At 44.8% G+C, this 13,152-nt stretch overlaps 1 protein-coding gene across 1 annotated transcript in view; it reads left to right on the top strand.

Moving 5' to 3' along the window:
• The window catches only part of LOC141075793 (uncharacterized), a 38,731-nt gene that overhangs the window by 20,956 nt on the left and 4,623 nt on the right, over window positions 1–13,152 (top strand). The window contains exons 2-6 of the mRNA XM_073562938.1: window positions 6,513–6,662; window positions 6,792–6,971; window positions 7,054–7,177; window positions 7,257–7,354; window positions 7,551–7,641. Coding sequence (XP_073419039.1) covers window positions 6,513–6,662; window positions 6,792–6,971; window positions 7,054–7,177; window positions 7,257–7,354; window positions 7,551–7,641 — 643 coding nt within the window. The remainder of the gene's footprint in view (window positions 1–6,512; window positions 6,663–6,791; window positions 6,972–7,053; window positions 7,178–7,256; window positions 7,355–7,550; window positions 7,642–13,152) is intronic.

Below are 13,152 nucleotides of genomic sequence, written 5' to 3'. Positions count from 1 at the left end.
TGGAGCTGGTAACCAAGGTACACATCGGGTTTCTAAGGGGTGCGCGCCCCTTAGAAACCCGATGTGTACCTTGGTTACCAGCTCTCTGCATCAGCACGCTGGTAATTAAGATACAATGGGGGTAACTAAGCGACGTGCGTCGCTTGTTACCCGCGTGTCACTGGTACTGATCGCTGGTGAAGCTGCCTGTTTGACAGCTCACCAGCGATCATGTAGCGACACACCAGCGATCCTGACAAGGTGATATCGTTGTCAGGATCGCTGGTGAGTCGCTATGTGTGACGGGGCCCTAAGCTGGGAATGTCTGACTTGACCTTCAATCCCCACACAAGACACAGTGTTCTGATAGGCAGGAGGGGTTGGGGAGTTCCACATGCCTCATCACACTTCTGACTACACCAGTGTCCACAAGGAAAGATATGACAACCCCCGGAGATTTGAGGTATTGGGTCCGCTGATGGAATTTTACATGTCAGGGGCGTGATGTCTTGCGGACCTGGCTTGCCTCTGTCCTATAGACAGGGTTCTTCACTGTTTCCTGTGTTTCTTGCTTGGCCTATTCCCCTGCGTGATGTCCTGGGCTGCCGGGGTGCTGTGCACTGGTTCCGGAAATGACCAAGGTTGCCACAGTTGTAACACCTGATGGGTCTCCCGTCCCTGCAGGGTGGGTGCTCTTCCACATCGGTGGCCACCATAGGAGGGGCTGTCTTCCGCACTCCTGGGTGGGACTGAATTCTTCTGGCTACTGCGAGCAGGGCATCTACGGCTATTGACCTGTACTCAGGCCTGGTCACTGTCAGCAGCTTCTTGATTGGTTCTCTTAGTCCATGCCTAAAGGCCTCTGCCAACATTTGTTTGTGTATCTGATCATGAATAGTGAAGCCTAAGTCTTGGAATACTTGCCTCACTCTGCCATGAAACTTGTCTACAGACTCTTTCTCGGCCTGGCTCATGTTATGTAGGCTGAGTGCTTGTCTGGCTTTGGCCCACTCTCTGAGCTGCTCAATTAGCTTTGATCCTGACTCCCAGGAGTGCACATCTAATTCTGATGGAAGCTTGAAGTGTTCCTTCATGATTGGCCAGAGTGTTTCACCTGCTTTTAATTCCATTATGGACCAGAGATCAATCCAGATTGCAGATGTTTGCTGGCTCTGCTGCATTCTTCAGTAAAATGGCATGGGGTCCATATCTGGGTCTGGCAGATTTTTCAGAATACTGAACACCTGACTAGGGGTGAAGGGCACATAGTGTAAGAGTTCTGGCTCTATCTGCCCCTGCCTACTTGGTGTCTGTGGGTTTCTTCACCTAGTACTGGGCAGCATGTATGCTGTCCCCTCTTCATATTCATCAGAGGAGAAACTGTGACATTGTGTGGGTGCTCCCCTCTTCTGAGGTTGCAGGTCTGCCTGGCACTTAGGATCCTCATTGTAAGACCCAGCAGCTGCAGACGCTGATGACTTGCACCTCCCTTCTGCTAGCTGTTGTATTGGGGGGGCACCTGTGGTGTTATGTGTAGGGAGTGTTTCACTTTCTTCTCCTGGTATCAGCTGGCTCTTTAGAGAGGATGCCCTGTGGAGATAAGGACACCTCATTTTCTGGATTTGGCACTGGCCCAGCTGGTGACAATGAACTGAGAGGTGGGAGAGAGGGTGAGGAGCAGGGAGGGGTAGAGGAGAGAGTGGAAAGGTGGGGAGATGAAAAAAGAAAGAGGGAGGAGAGGAGGAAGGTGATAGAAGAGGAGGGGAGAGAAAAGACGAGGGGGATGAGGGAGGAGGAAAGACAGAGGGAAAAGATGAGGGAGGAGGAAATATAGGAGGAAAAATAGATGAGGGAGGAGTGGAGAGGGAGGAGAGGGAAGGAGCAGCGGACTCCTTCCCCTTTTCTGCAGTCAGAGAAGGCATGCTTGGACTTGTGCCTTCTCCCGGGGGGGGGGGGGGGGGGGAGTGGGAAGCGGGGTGCCTCACAGACGGCACAGCTTAGAATTCCGCTGAAAACACTTTTTTCTCTCTTGTACACGTAAAAATAATCCTTTCCTGTTCACCTAACTCTCAGTACTTCTATGCTGTAAGTCCGCTGCCACTTTATAAAACGCGGACTTCAATTCAGCTCAACTAACTAACTTCCCTTTTTTCTTAATGCATTATGCCATGCTGCAGCTTAAAAGCTGCCCCTGTAAATCTACATTCTTAACTTTCTGAATAACACTTACTATGTCTATTCCAAAAACTTCAAAGATAAAGGTGATTAAAACTTCAAAAACTTCACAACCCTTTTTTTAAACTTGCTTAAAAAGGAAAGAAAAAAGCAAAAAAAAACCCAAAATATTTATAAAAACTTCAAAAGAAAATGGAAAACTAATAAAAACTCAAAAAATGGAGAAAAAAGAAAACAAAGAATAATCAAGAAGTTGGTAAAACTTGAAAAGAACACCTCCAAAAAGAAATCAAAAATCCAAAATTCAGTACAACTTCCAGCAATAAAATGTCCGTGCACAAATGGAGGATACACACACTTCCCCTTTCCTCTGCCTGCATCTCTCAGTAAAATCTTCTGAGAACAATGGAAACAAAAGAGCAAACTGAGACAATGGTATATATTCAACAACCCAGCATTCCCAAAAATTCTCACACTACAGTAAAAAACTTCCACCAAATGCAAGATAAAACAAGGGAAAAGCAGAGTACAGAACAAATGTGACAATATGAAAAATATCAGAGAAGCACCCTACGGGCAAAAGAGGAAGTGTAAAAGAAAAGGAAAAAAACTTTCTGCTTCAGATCTTCGTTGATGCACATATAGACGTCCGGGGAGAAATTGAGGCCCTCTTTAGTGACACGTAGCACAAGCAGCTCTGGTAACCAACAACTGCCAATCACACTTGGTGTACTACGCTCAGTCACCCGGGAATGTTAACACACTGTACCGGTTGTCCCGCCGGTAACAGGAATCAGTGATAACTCCCACAAAATTGCCACCATCTGTACCTGGCTGGCCTCTCCTGTCCTTCCGATGTACAGGTGAATCGGTGGCAACCTGTCAAGTGATTTGGCTTGCGATATTTCCCCCAAGCTAAACACTACCACGTGCCTGGCGATCTGGGTACTCCTGTCCCTTCCGATGCATGGGTGTATATGTGATAGCTTGATAGGAGACTAGACTAGTGATATCTCTCTAAGCCCCCACAACCCATACCTGGATAGGCTTCTCCTGTCCTCCCTGTGTACAGGTTTATTTGTGAGGACTTAGCAGGGGAAGTTGAATCTCAGATATCGGTTTCCCAGCAACCACATGCACAATCAATCACCGTTCCACCAGCTCTATCCCGGATCTAGACACAAACAGGACCCAAAGCAGACACCTTGGCTTATCCCAGGGTTTGGATAAGGGTGTGGACTTTTACACTACCTGGGAATGCGGTGGTGACCACACCTGACCGGCTAGAGGTACAGACCCGGACTGGGCACAGGGGACATTCTGGTAAGATAACCAGATTTTCTTACCTTATGGAGTTGCGCAAATCTCCGTCCCCATGAGCCAAGGCCTTAGTCGGCACCTCCGTCTCTCTGGTCAGCAGGGTCCCCGTGCGTTTCGTCCACAGCCCCGCGTCTCTGCGCCACATGATATGGAAATTTGGATAGTTATATTTCTGTGTGCTGCGGCCTGTCCTAATTAGAACAGAGTCTCATTGAGCGCTCAACAGAAAAGACACCCTAAACACCTTGTTAGCAGTATCTCTTTCCAGCAGGACTCTGCTGGTTTATTGCACATACGCGTATATGGTTTTATCATTACATACAGAAAGGAGTGGTTAGTCAATTAACATAAGGTTTGTGTTTTAATGCTATTGACTATTTGAGTAAATGAACTTATATGGCAGTGTCCGACAGGGTGATTTAGCATCATATGATTTACTCTTATGCATTGTCTAGCAATGTCAGCAAACCTCCGATATCAGCTAGTGCATCTGGTCCAACTTCCTCCTTTCCCATGGCTGGCTGATATATCACAAGACAATGCTACCATGAGACTATGCTGGTTCTCCAGACTGGCTCATGGGGTTAGTAGGTCATTTTCAGCAATTGATTATAAGGTTCAAGATAGCTATGAAAATGTGTCTATCAGTATATAAGGATATATGCAAGTGAGATCTGTATGAAATGTATATATTTCCATCACAGCTGGAGTGTGGTGGATGGGAGATAAAACATAACCTTTAGTAAGATAGTAGGATAAAAACAATTTTGTGTCCCCCAGAGTGAATTAATATAAATGTATCGGTGAAGTCACAAATAAAGGGGCGTGAGGAGCACAGCCCGATCAGGAGGAATGATTCCCACTTGCAATGGCCGAACTGCAACCAGCAAGTCCCAGAATCTCACGTTATGGATCTGGGAGAATCCCACAGAACCCCGCAAACAATGACTGACAGATTCTGGCTGCATATAACAGTAATGACTGGAATCTGGATGACATTAATAGAGTTACCACCCGAAATATGCCAGAGCAATAAGTGAGGAAAGGCACAAGCTCAGCCATTCATGAAGGGGGTGCGGGAGGAAAAGGAGATCCTGGGTCCAGGATGCTCCATATAGGACAAGGGGAAGAAAATTCCCTACAAGACCCTAAAGGGCTAACAGTAGTCTATCCCCAAGACTCCCCCCTGACTGTCCACAGCTCCCCCTGTGCTAAACAAGCCCTGCACCCCCCATGGAAGGGCCCAATGCGTTTCTTCCAAGCTGAGTCATCAGGGGACTTATCCTTGTGATAGGAGGTCAGGTGCCATAGTGCTGAGCTAAATGGGGGGGGAGGGGAGTATGAAATACATACCATGGTACTTCCGGTGGTTGAAACGCACACCAGGGTGCCATAAAGGTGCGTGAGCCGCAAGGAAAAAATCTGCGACACTCAAATGAAGGCGGACTACTAATTGTGTCCCATGAGGCAGAGGCGTGCACTCCACAACCTAGTGTTTCCAGTAAGTGGAACGCACGCCAAAATAACTTGTGGTTTCTTCAACCACATAGAAGTAGAATATGCAACCGAGTTGGCTTGATGATGCGCCGGTCCACAGCCTTTTATTTCCGGCATGTGTAACGCACGCCAATGCCACATGCGGCATGAGGAACGCACGCCAATGCCACATGCGGCATGAGGAAGGCACGCCAATGCCACATGCGGCATGTGGAACGCACGCCAATGCCACATGCGGCATGTGGAACGCACGCCAATGCCACATGCCGCATGTGGAACGCACGCCAATGCCACATGCCGCATGTGGAACGCACGCCAATGCCACATGCCGCATGTGGAACGCACGCCAATGCCACATGCGGCATGTGGAACGCACGCCAATGCCACATGCGGCATGTGGAACGCACGCCAATGCCACATGCGGCATGTGGAACGCACGCCAATGCCACATGCGGCATGTGGAACGCACGCCAATGCCGCATGTGGAACGCACGCCAATGCCGCATGTGGAACGCACGCCAATGCCGCATCCGGCAAGTGGAACGCACGCCGACGCCACATCTGGCAAGTGGAACGCATGCTGACGCCACATCCGGCAAGTGGAACGCACGCCGACGCCACATCCGGCAAGTGGAACGCACGCCAATACCACATCCGGCAAGTGGAAAGCACGCCAACGCCACATCCGGCTTTGATGGCACCTTCCCTTTAAACTGCCATGGTTTTTGTTGCAGCCGCTCCTGTGCCGTCCCTGCGGTGTACATCTATGTTATGGTTCCAAAAGGAGTTAATTTGTAAAAAAAAAATGTTTCACTTGTTAAAAAATAGTAAAACGTGTCTTCTGCTTTATGTTTTTCTTTTTACAAGAATTGTTGGAGCCAATTTTTCATTAGAAACTTTTTAATGTCGGCTTTTTCTGGAGTTTTTCTTGTAATATAGGAAAGTCTTAGGCCAGAAATAATCCCCATAAATCACTGTACATGGAGACTTTGGGATCCAATCATTTCTGTCCGCGTTGATTGTGGAAACAAAAAATCTTTTCTAAAAGCCTCAAACTTCTGTGTGTGACTCAGAGCTGAGATCTAACGTGATAGAAGATTCCAGTGTAGGGAAGACGGGAAACCTTCATATAGACGGCCGGTGGGGATGGAGGCAGTGACCGACTCTGGCCAAATCTGTCTCTAGAGCCGTAGTAGAAGATGAAGATGTCGTCCTCATCATGAAGGAGTTATTTCTCATGTCACGTGTAATGAATATCTCCTGCAGTATTGCTAATGCCGATTCCAGTGTCGGTAATGAGACGAGAATTAGCGTTATGGAAGATGAGTCTATGAGGAACTTGTTCAGCTGCCGACTCCGAGGAGGAAGCTGCTTGTTGTCTGTGGCCTAAATATATAGGTTTTATTAGTAGATGTCAGGGAAGAAAACTAAACCCTGTAAGATAATAAATCTCCTCATATGTTTCTCTTATTATCTCCAGTAATTGTATTATTACACAGGATTCTTATGATGTTACATCGGATCATCTTCTTCTCATTCAGGTCTCTACAATATCGGATCCTCTCAGTGAAGATCTTCTACAAAAGAGAATTTTCCTGATTTACCCATCAAGGATGGATATGGACAGAGACAAGATGGCGGAGAGGATATTGCACCTCACCCTAGAGATCCTCTTCCGTCTCACTGGAGAGGTGAGAGATTCTGATGACCTCACATTACATCATTCTTATCTATGGGAATAACAGATGGACAGAACTGGAGAGGTGAGGACTCTGGAAATGTCTGTAGTGAGATTTATTCATGTGTCTCTCCATAACCAGGATTACACAGTGGTGAGGAAGACCTCTAGTGATCGCTGTCAGGACCCTGTGTCTGAGGGATGGGGAAGACCCCTGAGCCCAATCACGGGGCCTCCACCTCAACCCCTGATCCATGAGGACATCAATGACCAGAAGATCCTAGAACTCATCTACAAGATGACTGAGCTGCTGACTGGAGAGGTGACACTGCTGGGAATGCTGGGACATTATACAGTAACGCTATGAAGGGATCGGGGGATGACGGTATGATTGTATGTGTCAGGTTCCTATAAGGTGTCAGGATGTCGTTGTCTATTTCTCCATGGAAGAGTGGGAGTATTTAGAAGGACACAGCGATCTGTACAAGAATGTCATAATGGAGGTTCCCCAGCCCCTCACATCTCCAGGTAATAGGACTATATACACACGGCCTATAATTATCTGTATGTAGAGAATGAATTCAATCCCTGTATGTGTTTCCTCCAGATCTATCCAGTAAGAGGACAACACCAGAGAGATGTCCCCGTCCTCTTCTTCCACAGGACTGTAACCAAGAAGATCCCAATGTTCCTCAGGATCATCAGGTAGATGGAGAAGGTGTCAGGAGAGCTCCCCTATGATGTGTAGACGGCTGTGAAGGTCTTGTGCTCAGTCTTGCTGTATCTACCAGTATTATATGTTTTATACTTGTGTAATGAGAACGGTGGAGATGGCAGGATTAGAGCTGATCATAGATGGGACTTCTCCATCTGTCTGTGACTTTTACAATATTTGTTTCAGTGTGAAGATCTGACCCATATTAATACTACAGAGACATATGTGAGAGATGATGAGTGGTGTAAAGAGGAGATTCCCACATATGACTACCCAGGTGAGTTGTAACCACTGAATGCAGAGACATCACAGATTCCTCTCAGTCACCGGCTGTGGCTGCTTTATCGGTGTGGTAGTCCGGCCGTATTACCATGATCACCATTTTGCCTCTAGACCACAACATTCTCCTCCACCCAAAACTGTTCAAATGACTTTGGGCATTGAAAGCCCTTTTCTATAGAACTTACAACCTGGAGGATCCGCCTAACCCCTGGGATTAGTGTGAGGGTGATTCCTTAAAGCGAGATCTATATGATTGCTTGTACCTGACCCAATAGAGGCTGAGTGCGCGCTTCAAGAGTCACACTGAACACAGAGTTAGATGTCTACTCCTTTCTCAGCAAAGGCTTGCACACAACTGAAGTTTATTCTTATGACAGAGAGACAGGAGATGGGTGTCACACAATCTTCTGAGTAGCCAGTGTCAGTCTATGATAGGTCCATTTCATCTTCACTTCCATATATGGTATCCAGTATCTCAGCTTCTGCATTCCAAGGATTCCTTCCAGGGTGTTGTCTGAAGACACAGATGCCATCTTGGTACACCATATCTGAACTGACTTATGTAAGGGTTAATAATTTCATCAGCCATTCTCTCCTTCACATTAGGAGACGCTGACCGTTACCTGCCCAGCTCTGTAAATATAAAGCCAAATGACAGCGTACGTAGAATGTGCTGACAAGATAGGAAATCACTTGAATAAAAATCTTATGCTGGGCCTGTAAGAGAAAGCGGAGGGTAATGATGCTGTTGGCTTCCTAGATCCCTGAGATCTTATCGGATGAATCTTCTCTCCCTTCTGTGCTGCTGAATGTCTCATGGTCCCTACAAGACCAGGTCCAGTCTTTCTGGCCAATCTTCCCTTTTATGAGCGACAACAGTAAATGTGCAGTGAGGCCAAGTGTGAATTTCTGTCCAATAACAGCAGAGTTTCCCTTTATCCTGACTTTTCAATTTGTATTAAAACCAACTAACTTCCAGGAGGATTGTGATAATCTCCAGGACAAACATTCCACCTGTGCCCTGATAGATCTCTAAGCTGTGCGTGGCTGATGGCTGTAATATACATTTATTCCCGCCTGCAGGAGATGTGTTGGCTCCAGCCCTGGTGTCATGGAGTCACTCCACATCATAAATTACATTGTTTCTGATCCTAAGGAATTTAGATTACTGCACAATCTCTCCTGAAATGGGGAGCAATATTATTTCTCTAATCTTCTGCTCAGGATCCATAGTAGCTCCAATGGTCCACCATAAATGAGGGCAACTCTGGTTTACTGTTGTGTAATCTGTATTTGTAGTTTTCAGTTAATGAGATTCTCGTGCTCTGGGGCGGGGCTGTGGGCGGGGCTTTATGTGGTGCTCTGATTACATATTCATCTATATTGGCTTATGACAGGTCGCTGATCCCTCACTGACCTGCCCCCCATTATTACATAATAATAATAATAATCTTTATTTATATAGCGCCAACATATTCCGCAGCGCTTTACAGTTTAACAGTTTCAAAACACAAGTCATAAGTAACAATGTTAACAATACAATAATTAAAGCAAAATAAGACGACCCTGCTGGTGAGAGCTTACACTCTACAATGAGGTGGGGGAGATACAGAGTACAGGTGTGTATTTACAATGGTGTATTTACAATGATGGTCCAACCATCTTGTGGGATTGAGGGATGGATGGAGATAGTGAATGGGATACACACGCACACTTACACAGAGAATGACTTTGATTAGTGAACGTGATAGGCCGCTCTGAACAAATGTGTTTTAACCCCTTCACCCCCAAGGGTGGTTTGCACGTTCATGACCGGGCCAATTTTTACAATTCTGACCACTGTACCTTTATGAGGTCATAACTCTGGAACGCTTCCATGGATCCCGGTGATTCTGACAATGTTTTCTCGTGACATATTGTACTTCATGTTAGTGGTAAAATTTCATTCAAATAACTTGCGTTTATTTGTGAGAAAAACGGAAATTTGGCAAAAATTTTGAAAGTTTCGCAATTTTCTAACTTTGAATTTTTATGCCCTTAAATCACAGAGATACGGCACACAAAAAACTTGATAACTAACATTTCCCACATGTTTACTTTACATCAGCACAATTTTGGAACCAAAATTTTTTTTTAGTTAGGAAGTTATAAGGGTTAAAAGTTGACCAGCGATTTCTCATTTTTACAACACCATTTTATTTTTAGGAACACATCACATTTGAAGCCACTTTGAGGGGTCTATATGATAGAAAATACCCAAAAGTGACACCATTCTAAAAACTGCACCCCTTAAGGTGCTCAAAACCACATTCAAGAAGTTTATTAACCCTTTAGGTGCGTCACAGGAATTTTTTTGAATATTTAAAAAAAAATGAACATCTAACTTTTTTTCAGGTTCAATTTTTTTTATTTTACCAAGGGTAACAGGAGAAATTGGACTGCAAAAGTTATTGTGCAATTTGTCCTGAGTACGCTGATACCTGATTGGTGGGGGGGGGAATAACTGTTTCGGCGCATGGCAGAGCTCAGAATGGAAGGAGCGCCGTTTGACTTTTTCAATGCAAAATTGGCTGGAATTCAGATCGGACGCCATGTCACGTTTGGAGAGCCCCTGATGTACCTAAACAGTGGAAACCCCCCGCAAGTGACCCCATTTTGGAAACTAGACCCCCTAAGGAACTTATCTAGATATGTGGTGAGAACTTTGAACCCACAAGGGCTTTACAGAAGTTTATAATGTACAGCGGTACAATTTAAAAATCATATTTTTTCCACAAAAATGATCTTTTCACCCCAATTTTTATTTTCCCAAGGGTAACAGGACCCTAAAAGTTATTGTGCAATTTGTCCTGAGTACGCTGATACCCCACATGTGGGGGTAAACCACTATTTGGGCGCATGGCAGAGCTCGGAAGGGAAGCAGCGCCATTTGACGTTTTTGGCTGGAATTGAGATCGGACACCATGTCACGATTGGAAAACCCCTGATGTACCAAAACAGTGGAAAACCCCCACAAATGACACCAAGGAACTTATCTAGATGTGTGGTGAGCACTTTGAACCCCCCAGTGCTTCACAGAAGTTTATAACGCCCGGGCGTGAAAATAAAAAATTCGTATTTTTTCCACACACATGATCTTTTAGTCCCCATTTTTTTTATTTTCCCAAGGGTAACAGGAGAAATTGGACCCCAAAAGGTGTTGTCCAATTTGTCCTGAGTATGCTGATACCCCATATGTGGGAGAAAACTACTGTATGGACACACCTCGGGGCTCGGAAGGGAAGTAGTGACGTTTTGGAATGCAGACATTGATGGAATGGTCTGCGGGTGTCATGTTGCCTTTGGAGAGCCCCTGATGTACCTGAACAGTGGAAACCCCCCACAAATGACCCCATTTTGGACACTAGACCCTCCACGGAACTTATCTAGATGTGTGGTGAGCACTTTGAACCCCCAAGTGCTTCACAGAAGTTTATAACGCTCGGACGTGAAAATAAAAAAATCATTTTTTCCCCCAATTTTTTATTTTCCTAAGGGTAACAGGAGAAATTGGACCCCAAAAATTGTTTTGCAATCTGTCCTGAGTAGGCTGATACCCTACATGTGGGGGTAAAACACTGTTTGGGCGCATGGCAGAGCTTGGAAGGGAAGGAGCACCATTTGACTTTTTCAACTCAGAATTGGCTGGAATTGAGATCAGACGCCATGTTGCATTTGGAGAGCCCCTGATGTGCCCAAACAATGGAAACCCCCAATTCTAACTCCAACCCGAACCCCAACACACCCCTAACCCTAATCTCAGCCCTAGCCCTAACCCCTAGCCCTAACCCTAATGGAAAAATGGAAATAAATACTTTTTTTTTATTTTATTATTTTTCCCTAACTAAGGGGGTGATAACGGGGGGTTTGATTTACTATTTATGGAGGTTTTTATATTTGGCAGCTATCGCACGCTAAAGGACGCTTTTTATTGTAAAAATAGTTTTTGCATCACCACGTATTGAGAGCTATAATTTTTCCGTCTTTTGACCCACCGAGTCATGTGAGGTCTTATTTTTTGCGGGACGAGTTGACGTTTTTATTGGTACCATTTTCGGGCCATGACATTTTTTGATCGCTTTTTATTCCGATTTTTGGGACGCAGAATGAACAAAAACCAGCGTTTCATGAATTTCTTTTGGGGGAGTGCGCTTACACCGTTCCGCGTGCGGTAAAATTGATAAAGCGGTTTTATTCTTCTGGTCAGTACGGTTAAAGCGATACCTCATTTAGGTCTTTTTTTATGTTTTTGTCGGTTTTATGCAATGAAAACTATTTTATATAAAAAATAATTATTTTTGCATCGCTTTATTCTGCGAGCTATAACTTTTTTATTTTTTCGCTGATGATGCTGTGTGGCGGCTCGTTTTTTGCGGGACAAGATGACGTTTTCAGCGGTACCATGGATATTTATATGCGTCTTTTTGATCGCGCGTTATTACACTTTTTGTTTGGAGGTATGATAATAAATCATTATTTTTTGCTTCGTTTTTTTTTATTTTTTAAGGGGTTCGCTAAAGGGGTTAACTAATGGGACAGTTTTATAGGGCGGGTCGTTACGGACGCGGCGATATCTAATATGTGTAGTTTTATTGTTTGTTTTTTTTTTTATTTCCAAAAAATGGATTTATTTGGGGGAATATTTTTTTTTTTCTAATTTATTTGGCAATTTTTTTTTTAATCATTTTAACACTTTTTTTTAATTTTTTTTTTAACTTTATTAAATAGTCCCAGGTGGGATATCACTGTCCTGTGACAGATCAGCATTAAGGATGGACTGGAGAGGGGATAGTAGAGTAACGGAGAGGCCAATTAATAGAGCATTGCAGTAATAATAATCTTTATTTTTTATATAGCGCTAACATATTCCGCAGCGCTTTACAGTTTGCACACATTATCATCACTGTCCCCAATGGGGCTCACAATCTAAATTCCCTATCTTTGCAATGTGGGAGGAAACCTGAGTACCTGGAGGAAACCCACGCAAACACAGGGAGAACATACAAACTCCTTACAGATGTTGCTATCCACTGAGCCACCATGCTGCCCATAATGCAGGCGGGAGTGGATCAATGCTACAGTGAGGGTTTTTGTTGTTTCCATGGTGATAAGGCGGATTCTAGAGATGTTCTTTAGGTGTAAGCGGCAATAGCGGGCATGAGATTGTATATGGGATGTGAAGGAGAGATTGGTGTCAAACAACACCCAGACAGCGCACCTGCTCCCGTGGCGTTATTATGGTGCCACCCACGAGAGGGAAATGTCAGATTTAGGGAGATTAGTAGACGGCAGGAGCAGAAGAATTTCCGTTTTTGAGAGGTTGAGTTTCAGATAGAGAACGGACATGATGTTGGAGACTGCGGACAGACAGTCACTGGAGTTCTGTAGTACAGCGGGGGTAAGGTGGGGGGATGACATGTATAATTGTGTGTCATCAGCATAAAGATGTTACTGAAAGACAAATCTG

The sequence above is a fragment of the Dendrobates tinctorius genome, unplaced genomic scaffold (assembly GCF_039654945.1).
Source record: "Dendrobates tinctorius isolate UK_male_01 unplaced genomic scaffold, ASM3965494v1 ptg000372l, whole genome shotgun sequence".
Classification (NCBI taxonomy): domain Eukaryota; kingdom Metazoa; phylum Chordata; class Amphibia; order Anura; family Dendrobatidae; genus Dendrobates; species Dendrobates tinctorius.
Note: the sequence above shows the minus strand (reverse complement) of the source record. Positions and strands in the feature narration are given on the sequence as shown.